This window comes from Peromyscus maniculatus, chromosome 14, assembly GCF_049852395.1.
Source record: "Peromyscus maniculatus bairdii isolate BWxNUB_F1_BW_parent chromosome 14, HU_Pman_BW_mat_3.1, whole genome shotgun sequence".
Lineage (NCBI taxonomy): Eukaryota > Metazoa > Chordata > Mammalia > Rodentia > Cricetidae > Peromyscus > Peromyscus maniculatus.
Genome location: NC_134865.1, coordinates 15228207 through 15245000, shown reverse-complemented (window position 1 = coordinate 15245000; position 16794 = coordinate 15228207). Strand labels below are relative to the sequence as shown.

The following is a 16794-nucleotide window of genomic DNA, read 5'->3' as shown; positions in this document are numbered from 1 at the left end:
TAGAACTGGTAGTTAGGGGGCAATAAAGCCGACTGCTGTAAAATCACATTAGTAATAGAGTAGAGGGAACGAAAGCCCAGGGTAAGCATCAGATACACAAATACACAGTACAGACAGCGTTGGTGCTCTGTAGGAACAGCGCCTCATCCATCCTTTCTCGTTTTGTTATGTTTGGGAGTCTTGTTTTAGACAGGATCTTGCTGTGTAGCTCATGTTAACCTCAAACTAGTGATCCTCCTGCCTCAGACTCCAGAGTATTGGGATCACAGGCAGGTGTTAGCACACTCAGCTGAACACCACCTCAGCGACTCAAGTTCAATCCCCAGGACCACATGATAGTAGATGGAGTGGACCGACCCCACAAAGTTGTGCTCTGACCTCCACATGTGTACTATGGCAAACCCCACCAGGAACAATAATAAGAATTCTCGGCCTGGCGGTGGTGGCGCACGCCTTTAATCCCAGCTCTCGGGAGGCAGAGCCAGGTGGATCTCTGTGAGTTCAAGGCCAGCCTGGGCTACAGAGCAAGATCCAGGAAAGACACCAAAACTACACAGTGAAACCCTGTCTCAAAAAAAAAAAAAAATTCTTTTAAAAATTATTGAAAATAATGCCGGGTGGTGGTGACTCCTGCCTTAAATCCCAGCACTTGGGATCTTTGAGTTCAAGGCCAGCCTGGTCTACAAAGCAAGTTCCAGGACAGCCAGGGCTACATAGAGAAACCTTACAATAAGTTTTGGTTTTGCCCAATCACTGGGCAAGCTTTAGTGAAACATTTCACTATTAGGATAAGAATTTGTACTGTATCAAGCTAATGGAAGAATATGCTGGCTGTACTTCAGGAGGGGAGGCTAAAATCTTTAGATTGTGGATTAGCCTATAGAAAAATGTCTGCCATAAATCAAACAGTGAAGGGGAAGATGAATAGGAATCTCACTTTCACAACTTAAGGAAAACATAACTCTCTGAACAGATGAAGATAGGGTCCTTCTGTATCCCAGAATCTAATCAATATTTATATGTATAATTCAGCTATCATTTGGCTTACAAGGGCATATTGGGAAATGTTATCATTTTTACTATTTTCTACAGAGAAAATATTTTACTGTTTAAAACAACCCTGGACTTTTGAATTATAACCTGTTTTTATGTTCAAGCTATCTGTGTATTATTTCTCCTGCAGTTATACATAAAATGTTTTTACATCCAAAAAAAGGACAAATACTATAGAATTGTATTACTATAGAATATACAAATTTATAGAAATAAAGATTAGACTATCTCAAGATGGAGAAGAAAGGAATATAGAGCAATGATTTCCTAAGTACAGAATCTCTATTTTGTGTGATGGAAAAGTCCTACAAATGGACAGTAGTATCAGAACATAATATCATGAATGTAATAAATCATTACAATTAATGTAATTAATGAATATTATAAATATAATTATTGAGTGAATACTGCGAATACAATCAATGAATACCACAAATGTAATTAAAATCATGAGTGTACTTAATGAATGTCATGAGTGTAAATACAAAAATAAAAAATATTTTTTTTTTTTAAATTACTGAAAATAATGCCAGTCGGTGGTGATGCATGCCTTAAATCCCAGCACTTGGGAGGCAGAAGCAGACAGGTCTTTGAGTTCAAGGCCAGCCTGGTCTACAGAGCAAATTCCAGGACAGCCGGGGATACATAGAGAAACTTGTCTCGAAAAACCAAACCAAACAAACAAATTTGTATATATATATATATATATATATATATATATATATATAGAGAGAGAGAGAGAGAGAGAGAGAGAGAGAGAGAGAGAGAGTATTTTTTGCTTCAAAATTGGGGCAGTGACTTCTGAGTCTCATCACTATCTTGAGGAGCTCTAGGGGGTTCAGCTTCATTAGTCTGTCTTTAGAAACCCACACCTGGAGCCAGTGTAGCCTGACCTGGGCAGGGGGTAGGCATCCATTTACACGTTGACCATGGCGGTGTATGCCTGTGATCCCAGAGCTCAGTAAGTGGAGGTATGAGGGGTCAGATGTTCAAGGTCGTCCTTGACTTCGTAGCTGGAAGCCAGCCTGTGCTACTTGAGAGCTCTTGTTAAACAGCTACAAAGAAGGCATTAATTTATCATTTTCCTCCGGCTTTGACAGGTGGGAAGTTAGGAGCTATTCTTTTCCTGCTCAGAACTCTGAGACTCACCTGAAGGAACCAGCTGGAAGAATCGGTCCAGCTTTTGAACTTTCTGTCTGGCTCTTGGTGTTTTCTAGCTCCTGGCTGTAGTTTCCCAGCTAGCCCAGCAGAATCTGCAGGTGCTGGTCCTGGGCCGAAAGCACATGCTCACAGCGAGCGCCCGGTGGAGAAGGGACGAGATGGAGCAGGTGCAGAGGCAAGCCCACTGCTTTTTTGCTGATAACATGTGAGTACTGGAGGGAACGGGTCGATTAGCCTGGGTTCTGGTCACCTACTCATTATTGTCTGTTCTGTCACACACTTGCCTGGGCGCGTGTAACCTCATATAAAACAAAAACAAAAATGGCCTGGAGGCAGCTTACAAAGATAGAGTGTCTACAGCAGAGCAAATTTACACACAGATGCGGAACTCGGCCTGAAGGAGGAAAGGAGGAGAGTCAGGAGTGAGGCTAGCACTTAGAACACACGCCATAAAATCCTCAATTGACCGTCGAGCAGACACTCAACAAACATGAACACAGTGCTTGTGCTTAGTGACGACGACGCCTAAGCCCCTGCCCTTTTAGTCCTTGCAGAAACAAAGCCTCCAGACAGCCTCGCGGTGTGATCAGGGCTGTGGGAAGTGGAGCCTGGGAAGGGTTCCTCACCTCACAGACATCCCTCATACAGGGGCAGCAGAGATCCCACATCCTGGCATAGGAGTAAGCTGGACGCTGGCCAAGTAAGAAGGCCAGTGTGGATGGGTTAGAACAGTGCCCAGGAAGGAATCTGGGGGCTGGGATGCAGTTCAGTTGGTAGGAAGCTTGCATGGCCCACGTGAAGCTCCGAGTTCCATCCTCAGCCCCGCGTGGAACCAGTTGCAGTGGAACCACCTGTGATGTCAGCCCTGTGGGGTGGAAGCAGGAAGGTCAGGAGTTCAAGGCCATCCTCTGCTCTACAGAGGCCATCCTGGGGTACATGAGACCCTGTCTAGCAAAGGGGGGGAAAAGTGGGGGAAGGGAAATCAGAGTGGAGGAAAGACAGTATTATAGAGGACCTCACAAAGGGTCTGGATTTATTCTAGTAGAAAGAAAACTGCCATGGAGCTACGGCTTCTCAGGAAGCCAAAGGAACGTGGGGAACAGGATTAGTCCCACAGTGTGCAGTTCATAAACAGAAAGCAGCTATGCAGGAAGGTGGGAGATCCTGGACGGACTACACACCCTCGGTGTCCTCACGGTCTTCTACCTACGCCGGCGCACACTGGTTTGCAACCTTGCCCGGCTGTCACTGTGCAATGTGTGTGCCTCGGCCCTGAGTCTAGGACTCACTAGTTCAGAAGTGAGAACCTGAAGGTCTGTCAGGCTCCCACGAAGAATTTCTTGAAAGGGTCAAATGGCTCTGGATGAATGAAGCGAGAGGCCAGTTCTCTCTCAAATCCCAGACCAAACCAGTTTTTCAAGCCGAGAGGAGGATTTCCGTTGCTTCAGGGGCAGAAGACTTGATCTCCTTGATGTCCCTCTGGCGGTGTGGGTAGCATCAGGAGTGTAGGCTTGTTTCAGATCGCAGACCTGCCTCTCCCACCTGGGAAGGGATTTGCTTCATATATGATCTTCACGAGGTTGTTGTGGAGGATGAATTAGATAATAGTTATAACCCGGAAAATCCAAGTTCATGGAAAGCCTGTGTTGTTCATTGCCATCGTCATTGTTATTTTTCTTATAGAAAGAAACTGGGCAAATCATGTGCTCTAACCAGAAGTCTCTTGGGAATGGTCTTGGTGCCTACTTTGGGACCTGTACCCCGGCCTGCAGTTAATGTGTCTGCTGAAAGTCTAAGTTAAGCTCTGTTATACAGATTGATTCACTGGTTTCCTATGTCTCTGGATATAAATATTTATACTTTTAATGTTAACTTGTGTTCTCCATTAATGTGCCAAACAAACCTTTTCAAACATAAAGCAGAGCATAGGTAGTGAGTCCTCATAACCCCCATGTAAATGTGACCCTGCTCTGACATTAATCATCTTCTTCCACATTAAACCTCGGTGGTTTTGGTTTTGTTTTTTGGAGAAGGTCAAACCCTGTAGCCGAAGCTGGCCTGAAAGTTTCTAAGTCTCGAGCATTAGCAGTCCCTCCCCTGGCTTTCCGGTGTTTTAGGTGGTGTCACCAACTAAGGACTCTGGGTGCCTGATGAGGGTCAGCAGATCACTCTCCAGAAATCGGAAGCACCTCCAGGGAAAGTCCGAAGAGAAGTAACTGGGGGCTGGGAAGCCCTCTGCCCCCTGGAGTGTCTGACTGTCCTTCCGTCTGTCTGCTGCAGCTCGGAGGACGATCCGTTCCTGCTCTACGCCACCCTGAACTCAGGCAGTCACTGCAAGTTCATCACCAAAGACCTGATGCGGGACCACAAGGCCTGCCTGCCCGACGCGCGCGCCCAGCACCTCTTCTTCAAGTGGCAGCAGGGCCACCAGCTGGCAGTCAGGAAAGGCTTCAGAGGTTCACACCTGACTCTCCTGGTATGGGCTCTAAGTGATGCTGACAGTCTTGTCTAAGCAAAGAGTGTGGCACGGTTTTTAAAGTGTTGAAAGTTCTAAATACTTTGGTGTTTGGTAGTTAGCCAGTTCCTAGAAAGAGCATCTGTCACAGGCTGACCCCAAATTGATCGACAAATTAAAACATCTGAAACTAGGCTTCACCTATACTTAGAAACCCGTGTGTTTCCATCTTCCTGTTACCTTGAACTAGCTTGAAACTTCTTACCCTGTCATACTTTTCCCTTTAAACACCTTTTCCTAGTTTTTAATTTAAATTACATTTGTGGTTTTTTTTTTTTTTTAAGATTTATTTATTTATTATGTATACAGCATTCTGTCTGCACATATCCCTACAGGCCAGAAGAGGGCGCCAGATCTCATTATCGATGGTTGTGAGCCACCATGTGGTTACTGGGAATTGAACTCAGAACCTCTGGAGGAGCAGCCAGTGCTCTTAACCTCTGAGCCATCTCTCCAGCCCTACATTTGTGTTTTTAATTTTGTGTGTGTGTTTGTGGTATTAGAGACTGAACACAAAGAGTTCACATATTAGGCAAGTCCTCTACCACTGAACTACACATCCCCAGCCCAGTTTTTACTTATTTGGGGACAGGCTAGCTTTGAGCACACTGAACGCAGGTAGATCTTGACTTGACAATCCTCCTATGTTACTTGCAGGCCCAGCTAATGTATTGTATTCTTTTTTCATTTTAATTATGCATTTGTGTGTGTGTGTGTGGGGGGGGTCTGATCATCCATGCTGGTGCCTAAGGAGGCAAGAGGATCCTGGATCTCTGGAGCTGGAGCTCCAGGCAGTTATGAGCCACCCAGTGTGGGGCCTGGGAACGAACTCTGGTCCTCTGCTAGAGCAAGGCACTGAGCCTTCTCCCAGCCCGTGTGTTACATTCCCGAAGACTCCCAAGTGAGTAGGTTCTAAGTTTTCTCATTGTGAAACAAAAAGTTGGTAACTCATATTAAATAGCTTGAGTAGCCATTCCACAACGTCTGTGTATTTCAAAACATGTTGCACACAATACTGTAGATAAGTTTACTAATTTAAAAAATAAGCTAAATGCAAAACAAATTTATAGGAAAGAGTATCCCATAATATCACATCAATTATTAAATCAAGACTGTATTATGAGAAATGATTCAAAACAATTGACCTGCTTTCCTCAGAAAAAAACAACAAAAAGGGAAAAATAGAAGTTCAGTGAAAATGGGGGTGGGAAGGGAAGGTCTGACTAAAGGATACTGTGAGCAGCCCAGTGTCTCAGAAGGCAGCAGCCCTGTTCTACTGCCCACTTAACAAAGAGACTGTAAAATATATGTATATAATGTGTAGTAATGGGGAACATACAAACAAATTTGATGAGCCTGGGGAATTGTTGATTAGGCTGATACATATGTATGCATGCGTGCATATATGTATTTTAATATATGCATTCATATATCTTTTTTATCTATTTCAAAACCTGTGCTTTTTTTTTTTAAGATTTATTTATTTATTATATATACAGCGTTTTGACTGCATTATGTCTGCAGGCCAGAAGAGGGCACCAGATCTCATTACAGATAGTTGTGAGCCACCATGTGTGTGCTGGGAATTGAACTCAGGACCTCTGGAAGAACAGCCAGTGTTCTTAACCTCTGAGCCGTCTCTCCAGACCCAACTTTTTTAATCAGCTAAACTTTTCCCATGTATCCCCGTCGGGCCTGAAACTCTAAGTAGCCCAGGCTGGCCTCCGAACTCTCCTGTCTCAGTCTCCTGTGCTGGGATTACTGGGTACTTGCTACCATTTCTGTCTGAGGTCTGTGCTGGGGAAAGGCTAGTAATAGCATTGATCTTAGAATTACAAAATAAATAACATTTTCTAGAAGTACACGTCTGAGATTCACTTCAAGATAATCTTGAGAGAGAGCTGTTTTTTCTACTTTCTACATTTAATTTTTCTTTTCCACTTAGAAAACCAATAAACACAATGAAACAATCCTATAACTTATAAATATGACACTCCTATAGAGAACCCTTAGCCTTAAAATAAAGCTCCCCGTCTACATTATTTTGTTTATTGTTGTGGGGGTTGGGGAGATGGTTCAATGGTTAGTGCTTGCTGAGTTCTGATCCCTACACCCACATTACAAGCTGAGTGTGTTCTTGCACATACATGCCAATAGCCTCAGCAGTGTATGGAGCAGAGACAGGAGGATTGCTTGGGCTTGCTAGCCTCCAACCTAGCAAAACAAACAAACAAACAAAAACCCAGTAGCTCCAGGTTCAGGCAGAGACCCAGCCTCAAAGGAATAATGTGGAAAATGGTAAAGTCTCCGGCTCCTGTGCACGCACAGGGCCGTGCATCTGCACGTACATGTGCATACACCACACGCACAGGAAGGAAGGAAGGAGTCCAGTGTCAGGTAGCACACAGTGCTCTTCCAAAGGTGGCAGCAGCCCATTGCTGTTCTCCCATTTGGCTCTCTGATTCCCAGGATCCTCTCCACTATGACACAGTGGTGCAGACAACCGGAGACTCCTGGCACATCCCGTATGATGAAGACCTGGTGCAGAGGTCCTCCTACGAAGTGCCCACCAAATGGCTGTGCCTCCAGGGCAAGACGCAGGCGCCCGGCCCATGCTGAATTTGAACCGGACACCTGCCGGCAGCAGCGGAGAGCCTACACCCATGCTCATCTCAGGCCTGACCTCTATCCTTCCTGAAAATAAAAGATTTTAGTAGCACTGTTTGGTTTGCAGCAGCAAATGGAGTTTTGGTTTGGTTTGGTTTGGTTTGGTTTTTTCGAGACAGGGTTTCTCAGTGTAGCTTTGCGCCTTTTCTGGAGCTCACTTGGTAGCCCAGGCTGGCCTCGAACTCACAGAGATCCGCCTGGCTCTGCCTCCCGAGTGCTGGGATTAAAGGCTTGCGCCACCACCGCCTGGCTGCAAATGGAGTTTTAGTTCTGGCCGGTTTTGTTTCTGAGGCGGGGTCTTGTTTAGTAGCCTCAGTCCTCGCACTTTACTTCCTGAGTGCTGGGATTACAGGAGCGGCCACCACGCCCGCTGTGTGCAGAGCAGGAGGTGGGACGTGGGGCTCCATGTGTGCAGGGCGAGCGCTCGACCAGCTGCGCTATGTGCAGCCCTGGCCCGACAAACTGACTTCGGAGTTAAATGAAAAAAAGCTTCTTTTCATAACTAACTAACTGCACCACCACCACCACGACCACCTGTTGTTTATCCAGAGGTTTATCCAGAACTGGGGGTCCTAGCACAGAGTCTTGGTGCCTGTTCCTCTGCCGGGCAGCTCTTCACGTAACTGGGGGAGAGGCAGCCCTCCCCAGTTACCCCAGGCTTACCCATTGGCCCTTCTTTTTTTATTCTGTAATTATACACCTTTCCAAGTGGATCACAGTGTTGGTATGATATGGTATTCCAACATGATATTCAGAAAAGTCTCAAGGTTTTTTTGGCAAAGTTTTAGAAATAAAAATTCTCTTTGTAAAAAAAAAAAAAAAAAAAAAAAAAAAAAAAAAAAAAAAAAGAACAGGATTTTGAGCTGGCAAGATGGCTGAGTGGATAAAGGTATGTGCTACCAAGGCTGACGACCTGAGTTTGATCCCAGGGACCCAGGGCAGAAGGAGAAACTGAACACAGAAGTTGTCTTCTGGCCTCCATGAAAGTGTGTCACACACACACACACACACACACACACACACACGTGATAAATGAAATGTAAAAGTAAAGAAATAAATTTAGACATGATTGTAAATAAGAGCCCTGGAAGATGCTAAGGACCTTGTTTTCTAGATCCCTGAACTATGTAGTGAGCTCTGTTCCCACCTCCAGGCTGTGCTCGGAGCCCTGTTTTTTATGTTCAGTTCTGAGACAAGGTCTCACTGAGTTAACCAGGCTGTCCTTGAACGTACCATAGCCCAGGCAGGCCTTGAACTTAGTATCCCCTCTGCTTTAGCCTCCCAAGTATCTGCAGATCCGTGACATTATATGTGGCTTATTTTTAAAGAAATTATTCTGGTTATAAGAAAAAAAAAGTTTTTTTGCCCATTTTTTTTAACAGCTCTGACTGTCCTGGAACTCGCTCTGTAGTCCAGGCTGGCCTTGAACTCACAGATCAGCCTGCCTCTGCCACCCAAGTGCTAGGATTAAAGGTATGTGCCACCACACCTGTGTAAAGGGTTTTTGGTGGTGGGGGTGATTGGAATTGGGGGGGTGGGTTTTTTGGTGATGGGGGAGGATATTGAGCAGGGTCTTGCAATGTATCCCTGTCTGGCCAAGAACTTTCCGCCATCCATCTGCCTGAACTCCCAAGTACTAGGTTGCAGCCGTGAGCTCCAGGCCTGCTTAGACTGAATTATTGAAATTACCATGAAAGGGGCCAGGGAGAGGGCTGGGTTGGTAAAGTGCTGTCCAAGCACAGGAACCTGAGTTTGATCCCTGCACTCACATGGAAAAGCTAAGGTTAGGGACATGTGCTTAGGATACCAGCATGGGGGGAATCCAAGACATGCGGACTGTGCGCCCCGACTATCTCCTCGGGTGAGCTAGGCCAAAAGAGCCTGCTGGAAAAATCAAGGTGGCCTCTGAGGAACTGTGCTGGATTGGCGCTCTGGCCTACCCATGCGCACACGCAGATAACTGAGCATTTATGTTAAATAGTGACGTCTGAAAGACTTGTAACTCTGGCAAGAAAAGATCTTCTCGACTAAACTGAACTGAGTGCCACTCATCTTTTGGGTACTGTTTAAAATCTAATCCAAGAAGCCAATGCCTGAGAAGTCATCGTTAGGACTTGAATCTCACATTTGTTAGAGAGGTGAACTCTAGGTCAGTGGGACAACCTCATCACTCCTGCCTGAGCAGAACATTATCCGTCAAGTTCAGCTCCCATCTGCACATTCGGTCCGTTACTAAAGAAGGCCTCTCGGCCTGTCTGTGACCACATAAGAATAGAATGTTCGTGCCCACCAGGTGCCAGCGGAATCCCTGGCAGTTCTGGCCATTTGGCTTTTCCGGGGCAGAGTGGAGTCCTGGGCTGGGGGGATGGGACAGAGCATCAACCCCCCCCCCCCCGCCCCCCGAAACAGCTTCTTGTGGTGGCGGATATGGCCAGTCTCCGAAAAAGTGAGTTCTTTGTGTCCCTTGTTGCTTCACATCTGTAGAAGTGGACCTTTGGAAAGAAAGAAGTCATTCTTGAATTGTCTTCCTCTTTAGTGACCTGGCCCTAGAATTCAAGGTTCCTTTTCTTTCTGAGACGGGGTCTCAATTCTCTAGCCTAAAACTCACTATGTGGACCAAGGCAGCATACATGTTTACCCAGTTTTATGTACATATGTGCCCATTTCCTTGTTCTAGAACTCTTCTGCAGTGTTTTCTTCATAGACATTGTTATATACACATAACAAGGTAAATTCATAGAGCCAGCTGGGAGTTAGATGAGGTTTAAAAAAAAAAAGGCCTATAACCCTTGCCCTTGGAGCTGGAGGAAGGAGACTCAGGAATCAGGGTCATCTTTAGCTACTTAGCTAGTTCGAGGTCAGCCTCAGCTACTTGAGACCCTGTCTCAAAACAAAAAAAGACTTTAACTGACTTAAAGTAGTTCTGTATAGTGCAACATGATTCTTTTGTATCTGCATTATCAAACTCCTACTCAAGGATTGCTCATGTTCAGAAGAAACTGTTCCCAGAAGCTGTCTCGAGTAAAAGGCCACGTCCTTTGGCACTTGGTCTGTTCCAGCAGGAGTGGCCACATCCTTGATGAGACGGGTCTTTTCCAAGTCAGGCCCTCTGATCTCCAGCTCAGAGAGAAAACTCTGGCCAGGCTGTGTTTGTGAAGTGAACTTCTAAAGAACATAAAGAGCCTTTTGTTTTTCAGAGCAAATCATGTGGGTTTTGTTGCTGTTAATCCAGGCCCAAAGGGAAGTTTATGTGAGAAAATCATTATTGAACATTTTGTGCTTTGCAAATATCAATAGAATGTTTTTCTTTGATTGCCAGAATCCCCACAGTCTCCACCTCTCACCCTAGTGATTTTTGGCCCCTTTGTAATGGCCTTCTCTTTCTCTCTTTGACTTTGTTTTTTGGAGCAGGATCCCATTGTGTTAGAGCTCTGAGGGGCAAGGTATCCTGGCAGTCAGGAGCCCAGGAGCACCACAAAGTCACGCTGTACAGCAAACCTCACACGAGAGATTGGTTGGGAGGGAAGGACCCAGGAGGGTGGCTCCCTCTGCTCAGGCAAGCAGCAGCGCAGGGAACTGAGCAGAAGGCAGGGTTTATATAGGGTTTCTTGGGGGTGGAGTTGTCCAGGGTGGCCTGGGATTGGTGAGTTTTTGTGGCCTGATCTTGAGGCAAGCTCAGGGATTGGTGGATTCTGTTTCTTGGCTCTGGGCTTGGGCTTGGGATCAAGTCAGGGTCTGGGTGTTCTTGGTCCTTTTAGCCTACATATACCTACATATACTACATATACCACAGCACACATGGAAGACGCAGGGACTGAACACAGGTCATCAGTCTTGGTAGAAATTTCGCACCTTTACCTCCTGAGCCATCTCATCAACCCAGGGTTTCCAAGTTTAAAGATGTTTGTTTGTTTGTTTGTTTGTTTTGAGGCAGGGTTTCTCTGTGTAGTTTTGGAGCCTGTCCTGGCTCTCACTCTGTAGACCAGGCTGGCCTCGAACTCACAGAGATCTGCCTGCCTCTGCCTTCCGAGTGCTGGGATTAAAGGCGTGCGCCACCACTGCCCGGCCAAGATTTTTTTTTTTTTTTTTTTTTTTTTTTTTGTGTGTGTGTGTGTGTGTGTGTGTGTGTGTGTGTGCTCATGTGCTTCACACATGTAGAGAGCAGAGGATGACTTTCAGGAGTTGGTTCTGTCCTTCCAATCATGTGGGTCCCAGGAGTTGAACACGGGTGGTCAGGCCTGACCTCAGGCACCTTTACCCACTGAAGCATCTCACAGCCCAGGATTTCAAACTTTCAAGTTCATCCCTGGACCACCACCTCTTTACCTGCCTACTCCCTCAACACAACTACCAGTTCCTTGGCCAGGTTTCGTAAGGTTTATTTTTATTTATGATTTTAGATCTGTGTAAGAGTGTACTGAGAGTGTGTGTGTGCTCTCAGAAGATCACTGGAGCTGGAATTAAGGCCGTTGTGGGCACCCAACGTGGGTGCTGGGAACTGAACTTGCTTCCCTTGGAAGAACAGCAAGCGCTCTTAACTGCAGAACCATCTCTAAGCCATCCTTGACCAAATCTTAAGCCTAGTCTCTCCAGCCTTACAAGGTCTCTACTGTCTGTCCCCTTCTGGGGTCACCTGATCTCCCCATCCCCCTCAAAGCATTCCATGCAACCGATGGCTTCAACCCCAGCAGATTCTTTCATTCACTTCACCTGTCTTTTCGATTCCAGGCCTAATTTCCAGTAGCCAAATTCCTCTTCCTTCACTACTCTGTGCCGTACCATATTGCTGGGAAGGCCGTGGGGGTGTGGTGTCAGACGCACTCTCCATGGGAGGACCTCCTTATCATCTAAGTTCCTGAAGGTGCCCTCCCAATCTTGCCAGTCTTGGAAATCAGCTAGCTGCTTGAGCCTCCGTGGTCTGCTAGTGAGGAAAGTGGGCTGGCTGTGCAATGGTTCTCACACTGGAACGGGCTGAGACTGACCTAGGGATCTAACTTCAATTGCTGGTTCTGGCTCGGAGTTTGGCTGCATACCGGCGTGTGTGCATAGCCCTGGGATCAGTCCCTGGCACCAAAGGAAGATGATTCAGGAAGAGCATCCCTGGTGATGCCAATACTGCAGTTTATAATTCGAGTAGAAAGGACTCAGTGAACCCCGAGATTTTATTAACGACATTTTAAGATTGCATTTGTGTAGCGTGTGTGAGAAAACGCACCTCAGTCGTCATCCTTGGGAACACTCTAAACTTCCTTCAGTACAGGGTCTTTCGTTGGCTTAGAGCTCAGCTAGATTGACCAGTGAGCTTCAGGGATTTTCCTGTGTCTGCCTCCTCAGCGCTGGGGTTACAAGTGCCTGTCAGGGCTTTTGAAGCTGGTTCTGGAGATAATATTCCGGTCCTCGTGCTACTGAGGCAAGCATGTCGCCTGTCTGTCCAGCCCCATTCGGTATTGCTGCTACTGAGGCAAGCACGTCGCCTATCTGTCCAGCCCGTTTGGAATTGCTGTTACAGAATTGCAGTCTGACTTCTGAATTGTGATTGCTTTTGTTAAAGTGACTGTAGGAGTGTGTGCTATCTAAGGGGAGCAAAGATGGAATGGAACCTTCTAGACATATCATCTAGAAAGAGAAAAACTGAAGGGAGGAGTGGGAGGACAGACATCCGTCTGTCCTGTTACAGTCTGTCTCACACTTGCTCCAGAGACACCCTCTGCCCTCTCCCCGACTTACTCCGTATTGATGAGCATGTGGATCGTCTCCAGTTTAGCCTATTACAAAAACCCTGCTTGTGACTAACAATGGGGTGGGACGCTAACATCTGGAAGATGGTTTTTTTCTGCTTTCTTCACTTTACGCCCTCATAAGCTTTCACCTACATAGTTTATCTGTCCAAAGCATAATTCCAGTCATGCTACTCTGTTTGCTTGAAAACACCGACCAGCTGGGCTGTGGTTGTAGCTCAGCCTAGCAAGCATGGGGCCCTGGGTGCAACCCTGGTATCACATGAGCCAGGTGTAATAGTACACATCTGTGATCCTAGCATGTACCTGTGACTCCAGCACACACCTGTAATCAATCCTAGCACAAACCTGTGATCCCAGCGTGCACCTGTGATCCTAGTACTCAGGAGAAGGAGGAGCAGTAAGTTCAAGGTCATCCTCATCGTGGACTACATGAGACTTGGCCTCAAGCAAGCAAGCAAACAAAAAACCGAATGTGGTGATGCATGCCTGTAATTTCAGCACTAGGGAGGTTAAGGCAGGACAATCAAGAGTTTCGGGCCATCCTTGTCTGCACAGCAAGTTTGGGAACAGTTTGGGTTATCCTGGACACTGTCTCAACAACAACAACAAAAACCCAAAACAATAAAAAAAGTTTCAAGGTCTCCCTGTTGCCTTCCAGCCAGAGCATAAACCCCCTTAGCATCCAGGGTCTTGTCCCTTGCCGTGTGTGTGTGTGTGTGTGTGTGTGTGTGTGTGTGTGTGTGTGTGTGTGTGTGTGTGTGCTCTTCCTCTGAACATCCTCACACACACTCCCAGCTTCTGACCCTCCTTGCTTCATCTGCGTCTCCAGAGCAGTTAGCTGTTTCTTGCCTGTGGACGTGTTTCAGTTACGTTGTTGAACTACTTTGGAGAAGTCGTTTGAAAATATCTTCCTGATTTTCACCCTCGAGTGCCCACTTCTCCTTTGAGCGAATTCCCCCTTCACTCCTTGGGATTTTGTCTGTGAGCTGGCTGGCCAGAAACTAAGTCTATGGTGTCTGACGCCTCACTGACCAAAACATAGTAACTTCTTAGAGCCAGGCATGCTGGCAAATACCTATTAATCACAGCACTGGGGTTGGGTAGAGGCAGGGGGATCAAAGAGTTCGTGTTCAGCCTCAGCTACATAGCAAATCGACATGAGACCCTGTCTTCACAAACAAAAAATAACTTAATATTGTCTTTCCTAATCATGCCATTTAACAACCCTCACCCACCCGAAGCTGAAATGAACTGGATTTGTTGAGTAGACATCTATCCAGGGGCGTGGGGCTGGGGTGCTGTGTACTTAGAAGACAGCGTTCCAGAGGCTTTCACACTCCAGTGTTTTAAAGTCTAGATCTGCTGTCTCTGGCTGTTTTTATTTCGTTTCATAACCGTGAACAAAGCGCACTTGGTGTGAAGTTTAGGTCTCTCAAGTCGTGGCAGAGTAGCTAGAGGAGAAAACTGTCAGTGACTGGATGTTCAAGATGCAGTTCCTAGGGTTGGGGATTTAGCTCAGTGGTAGAGCGCAAGGCTCTGGGTTCGATCCTTAGCTAAAAAAAAAAAAAAAAAAAAAAAAAAAGATGCAGTTCCTAAGCCAGTGCTCAGGAGGTAGATGTAGGAGAATGAGGCCAGCATTCCAGGCCAGCATTGGCTAGATAGCAAGTTCTAGGCCAGCCTGGACTAGAGAAACTGTCTGGGGGAAAAACAAGAAAACAATACAAACAAACAAACAAAAACCACCCAAGTGGGTGGGGGGGAGGCTCATTTCTAAATCAATGGATGAAATACCTGTTTAATGTTCAGAAGCCTCATTCATCTGCATTCTCCCTCTCCCTCCAATTTCCCCAAGAGGATATGGTCTTTTGAACATCAGTGATGCCACTTTTGTGGTAAGAAAATAGGAATTAGAGGAAGCCAATTCGGAAACCTCAAAGAAGAGGAAGTGTCTCTCAGCTGAAGAGAAGGCTGCTGAGTTTTATTTCCTCTTTGCTCTGGACTCTCCTGGTCCCCCACCCACATCCCTCAGTCAGGAAGCAAGGTCCAGGAGGAACAAGGGAAAATCTAAAAGACCCCAGGATGCAAGGACCCGCCACAGCCTCGACAGCCTCGGCCACTGGCGGATGTTTGCAGTCCCACGCCCCTGTCCATTCACAGGCACAGCTGAATGGTGTGGACAGGGTGGGTAAGAACTGGCCACTTTCTAAATAAGGAAGACTTTCACTTCGGAATACCAAGTGCACTCAGGTAGTTATAGTTCTCGGCTTGGCTTTTTACTGGGAATACAGCAAATTGAGCCTTGTTCACCAGTCCCCTTTCCACGGAGAGAAGCCAAGTTCAAATCTAGTAGCAATTGGTTTTGTTTTCATTGTAGTAGTTCACTTTATTTTTACTTTGCCTTTAGAGACAGAATGTTCCCTTTTGAGAGAAGAAACCTCTGTTGTGACCACTAAGTAGCCTGTGGCAAGACTCAGATTCAAACCCTGATTCTCCAAACAGAGTCTGCGGGGGCTCAAAGTCCAGGACTTTGTTTCTGTCTTCCCTGGCTTGCTTTTCACGGGACCATTCGCTCTTCTCTGAGCCCTGAGACGCTTCCGGTGTTATGCCTAAGGGGAAGCTGTGTGTCACAAACCACCAACGGTTCAGGCTAAGCCAGCTGGGCTCTTCCTGTATCTGGGCAGACCATTGAGACTTCTTAAGGAATTCACAGTTTCCTTGGCTTCAAGAAACTTCAGCTGAGCACTGGGTCTTCATTGAAGGCAGTTTGGAAAAACCAAAGAAACATCAGAAGTCTAAGATGATTATAGTGAAGTTGTCATAGCTAAAACCCAAGGGTGAGTAGCAAAGTGAAGGTCTTGGCTGTGTAGAGGGGACAGTGGATGGTTATAGTTAAATGTCTTTGGGATTGAACCAATACTAGTTTATTCCCTTTCGAATCAAAGAACAGCATTTATCATTTTGGGTAAATGAGGCCAGCATTCCAGGCCAGCATTGGCTAGAATTATATTCTAGGCACAGAATTATATTGACTGGTAAGGAAGGGGATGGCCCAGAGGGAAAGGACAGAACTCAAGTGTGCTGTGTTGGTAGACACAGTGTTGTATCCCCTTTAGTCTAGAGAGTAAGAGAACCACCCTGAATAGCATGGACCAGGGCAACTGGAGAACACTGCTTAATAGAATCCTGTCGGGTAGGAGTTTGAAGGCTTTATGAATTAAAAATATAATGAAGTTGGAGCTGGAGAGGTGGCTCAGCTGTTAAGAACCCTAGCTGCTCTTCCAGAGGTCCTGGGTTCGAGTCCCAGCACTCACATGGCGGTTCATTACCTTCTTGTGGCTCCAGTCCCTGTAGATACAACAACTTCTTCTGGCCTCCTTGGATACCGTGTGCACCTAGTGCACAGACATGCATGCAGGCAAAACACCGATACACGATTTTGTTAAAACAAAAGGTGCAGGTATTAAATTAATTAACGTTTCGGGAATCACATCCCAGCCCACATTGACCTCTCATTTGTCAGTCTCCTGCTCATGGATCCTAGAACACAGATAAATTGCCTTTTCTCCTTTACAATACGTATTGGGGATCATAGCTATTGGGGTGCCGGGAGAACCGCCCGGCGGAGATGAACCAGAGATTGTTCTTAAATGAATGGGA

The 16794-nt window shown here is 46.2% G+C and overlaps 2 protein-coding genes across 4 annotated transcripts in view; both read left to right on the top strand.

Moving 5' to 3' along the window:
* Positions 1–7449, top strand: part of Prorp (protein only RNase P catalytic subunit) — a 103722-nt gene extending 96273 nt beyond the window's left edge. For all 3 annotated transcript variants that reach the window (XM_076550646.1, XM_076550645.1, XM_076550644.1), the window contains exons 5-7: positions 2271–2419; positions 4495–4690; positions 7199–7449. In XM_076550646.1, the coding sequence (XP_076406761.1) occupies positions 2271–2419; positions 4495–4690; positions 7199–7348 (495 nt within the window). In that variant the 3' untranslated portion in view covers positions 7349–7449. The remainder of the gene's footprint in view (positions 1–2270; positions 2420–4494; positions 4691–7198) is intronic.
* A 2349-nt stretch (positions 7450–9798) lies between these two features.
* Psma6 (proteasome 20S subunit alpha 6) overlaps positions 9799–16794 on the top strand; it is a 33518-nt gene continuing 26522 nt past the window's right edge. The window contains exon 1 of the mRNA XM_076550643.1: positions 9799–9842. Within this exon, the coding sequence (XP_076406758.1) occupies positions 9824–9842 (19 nt within the window). The 5' untranslated portion in view covers positions 9799–9823. The remainder of the gene's footprint in view (positions 9843–16794) is intronic.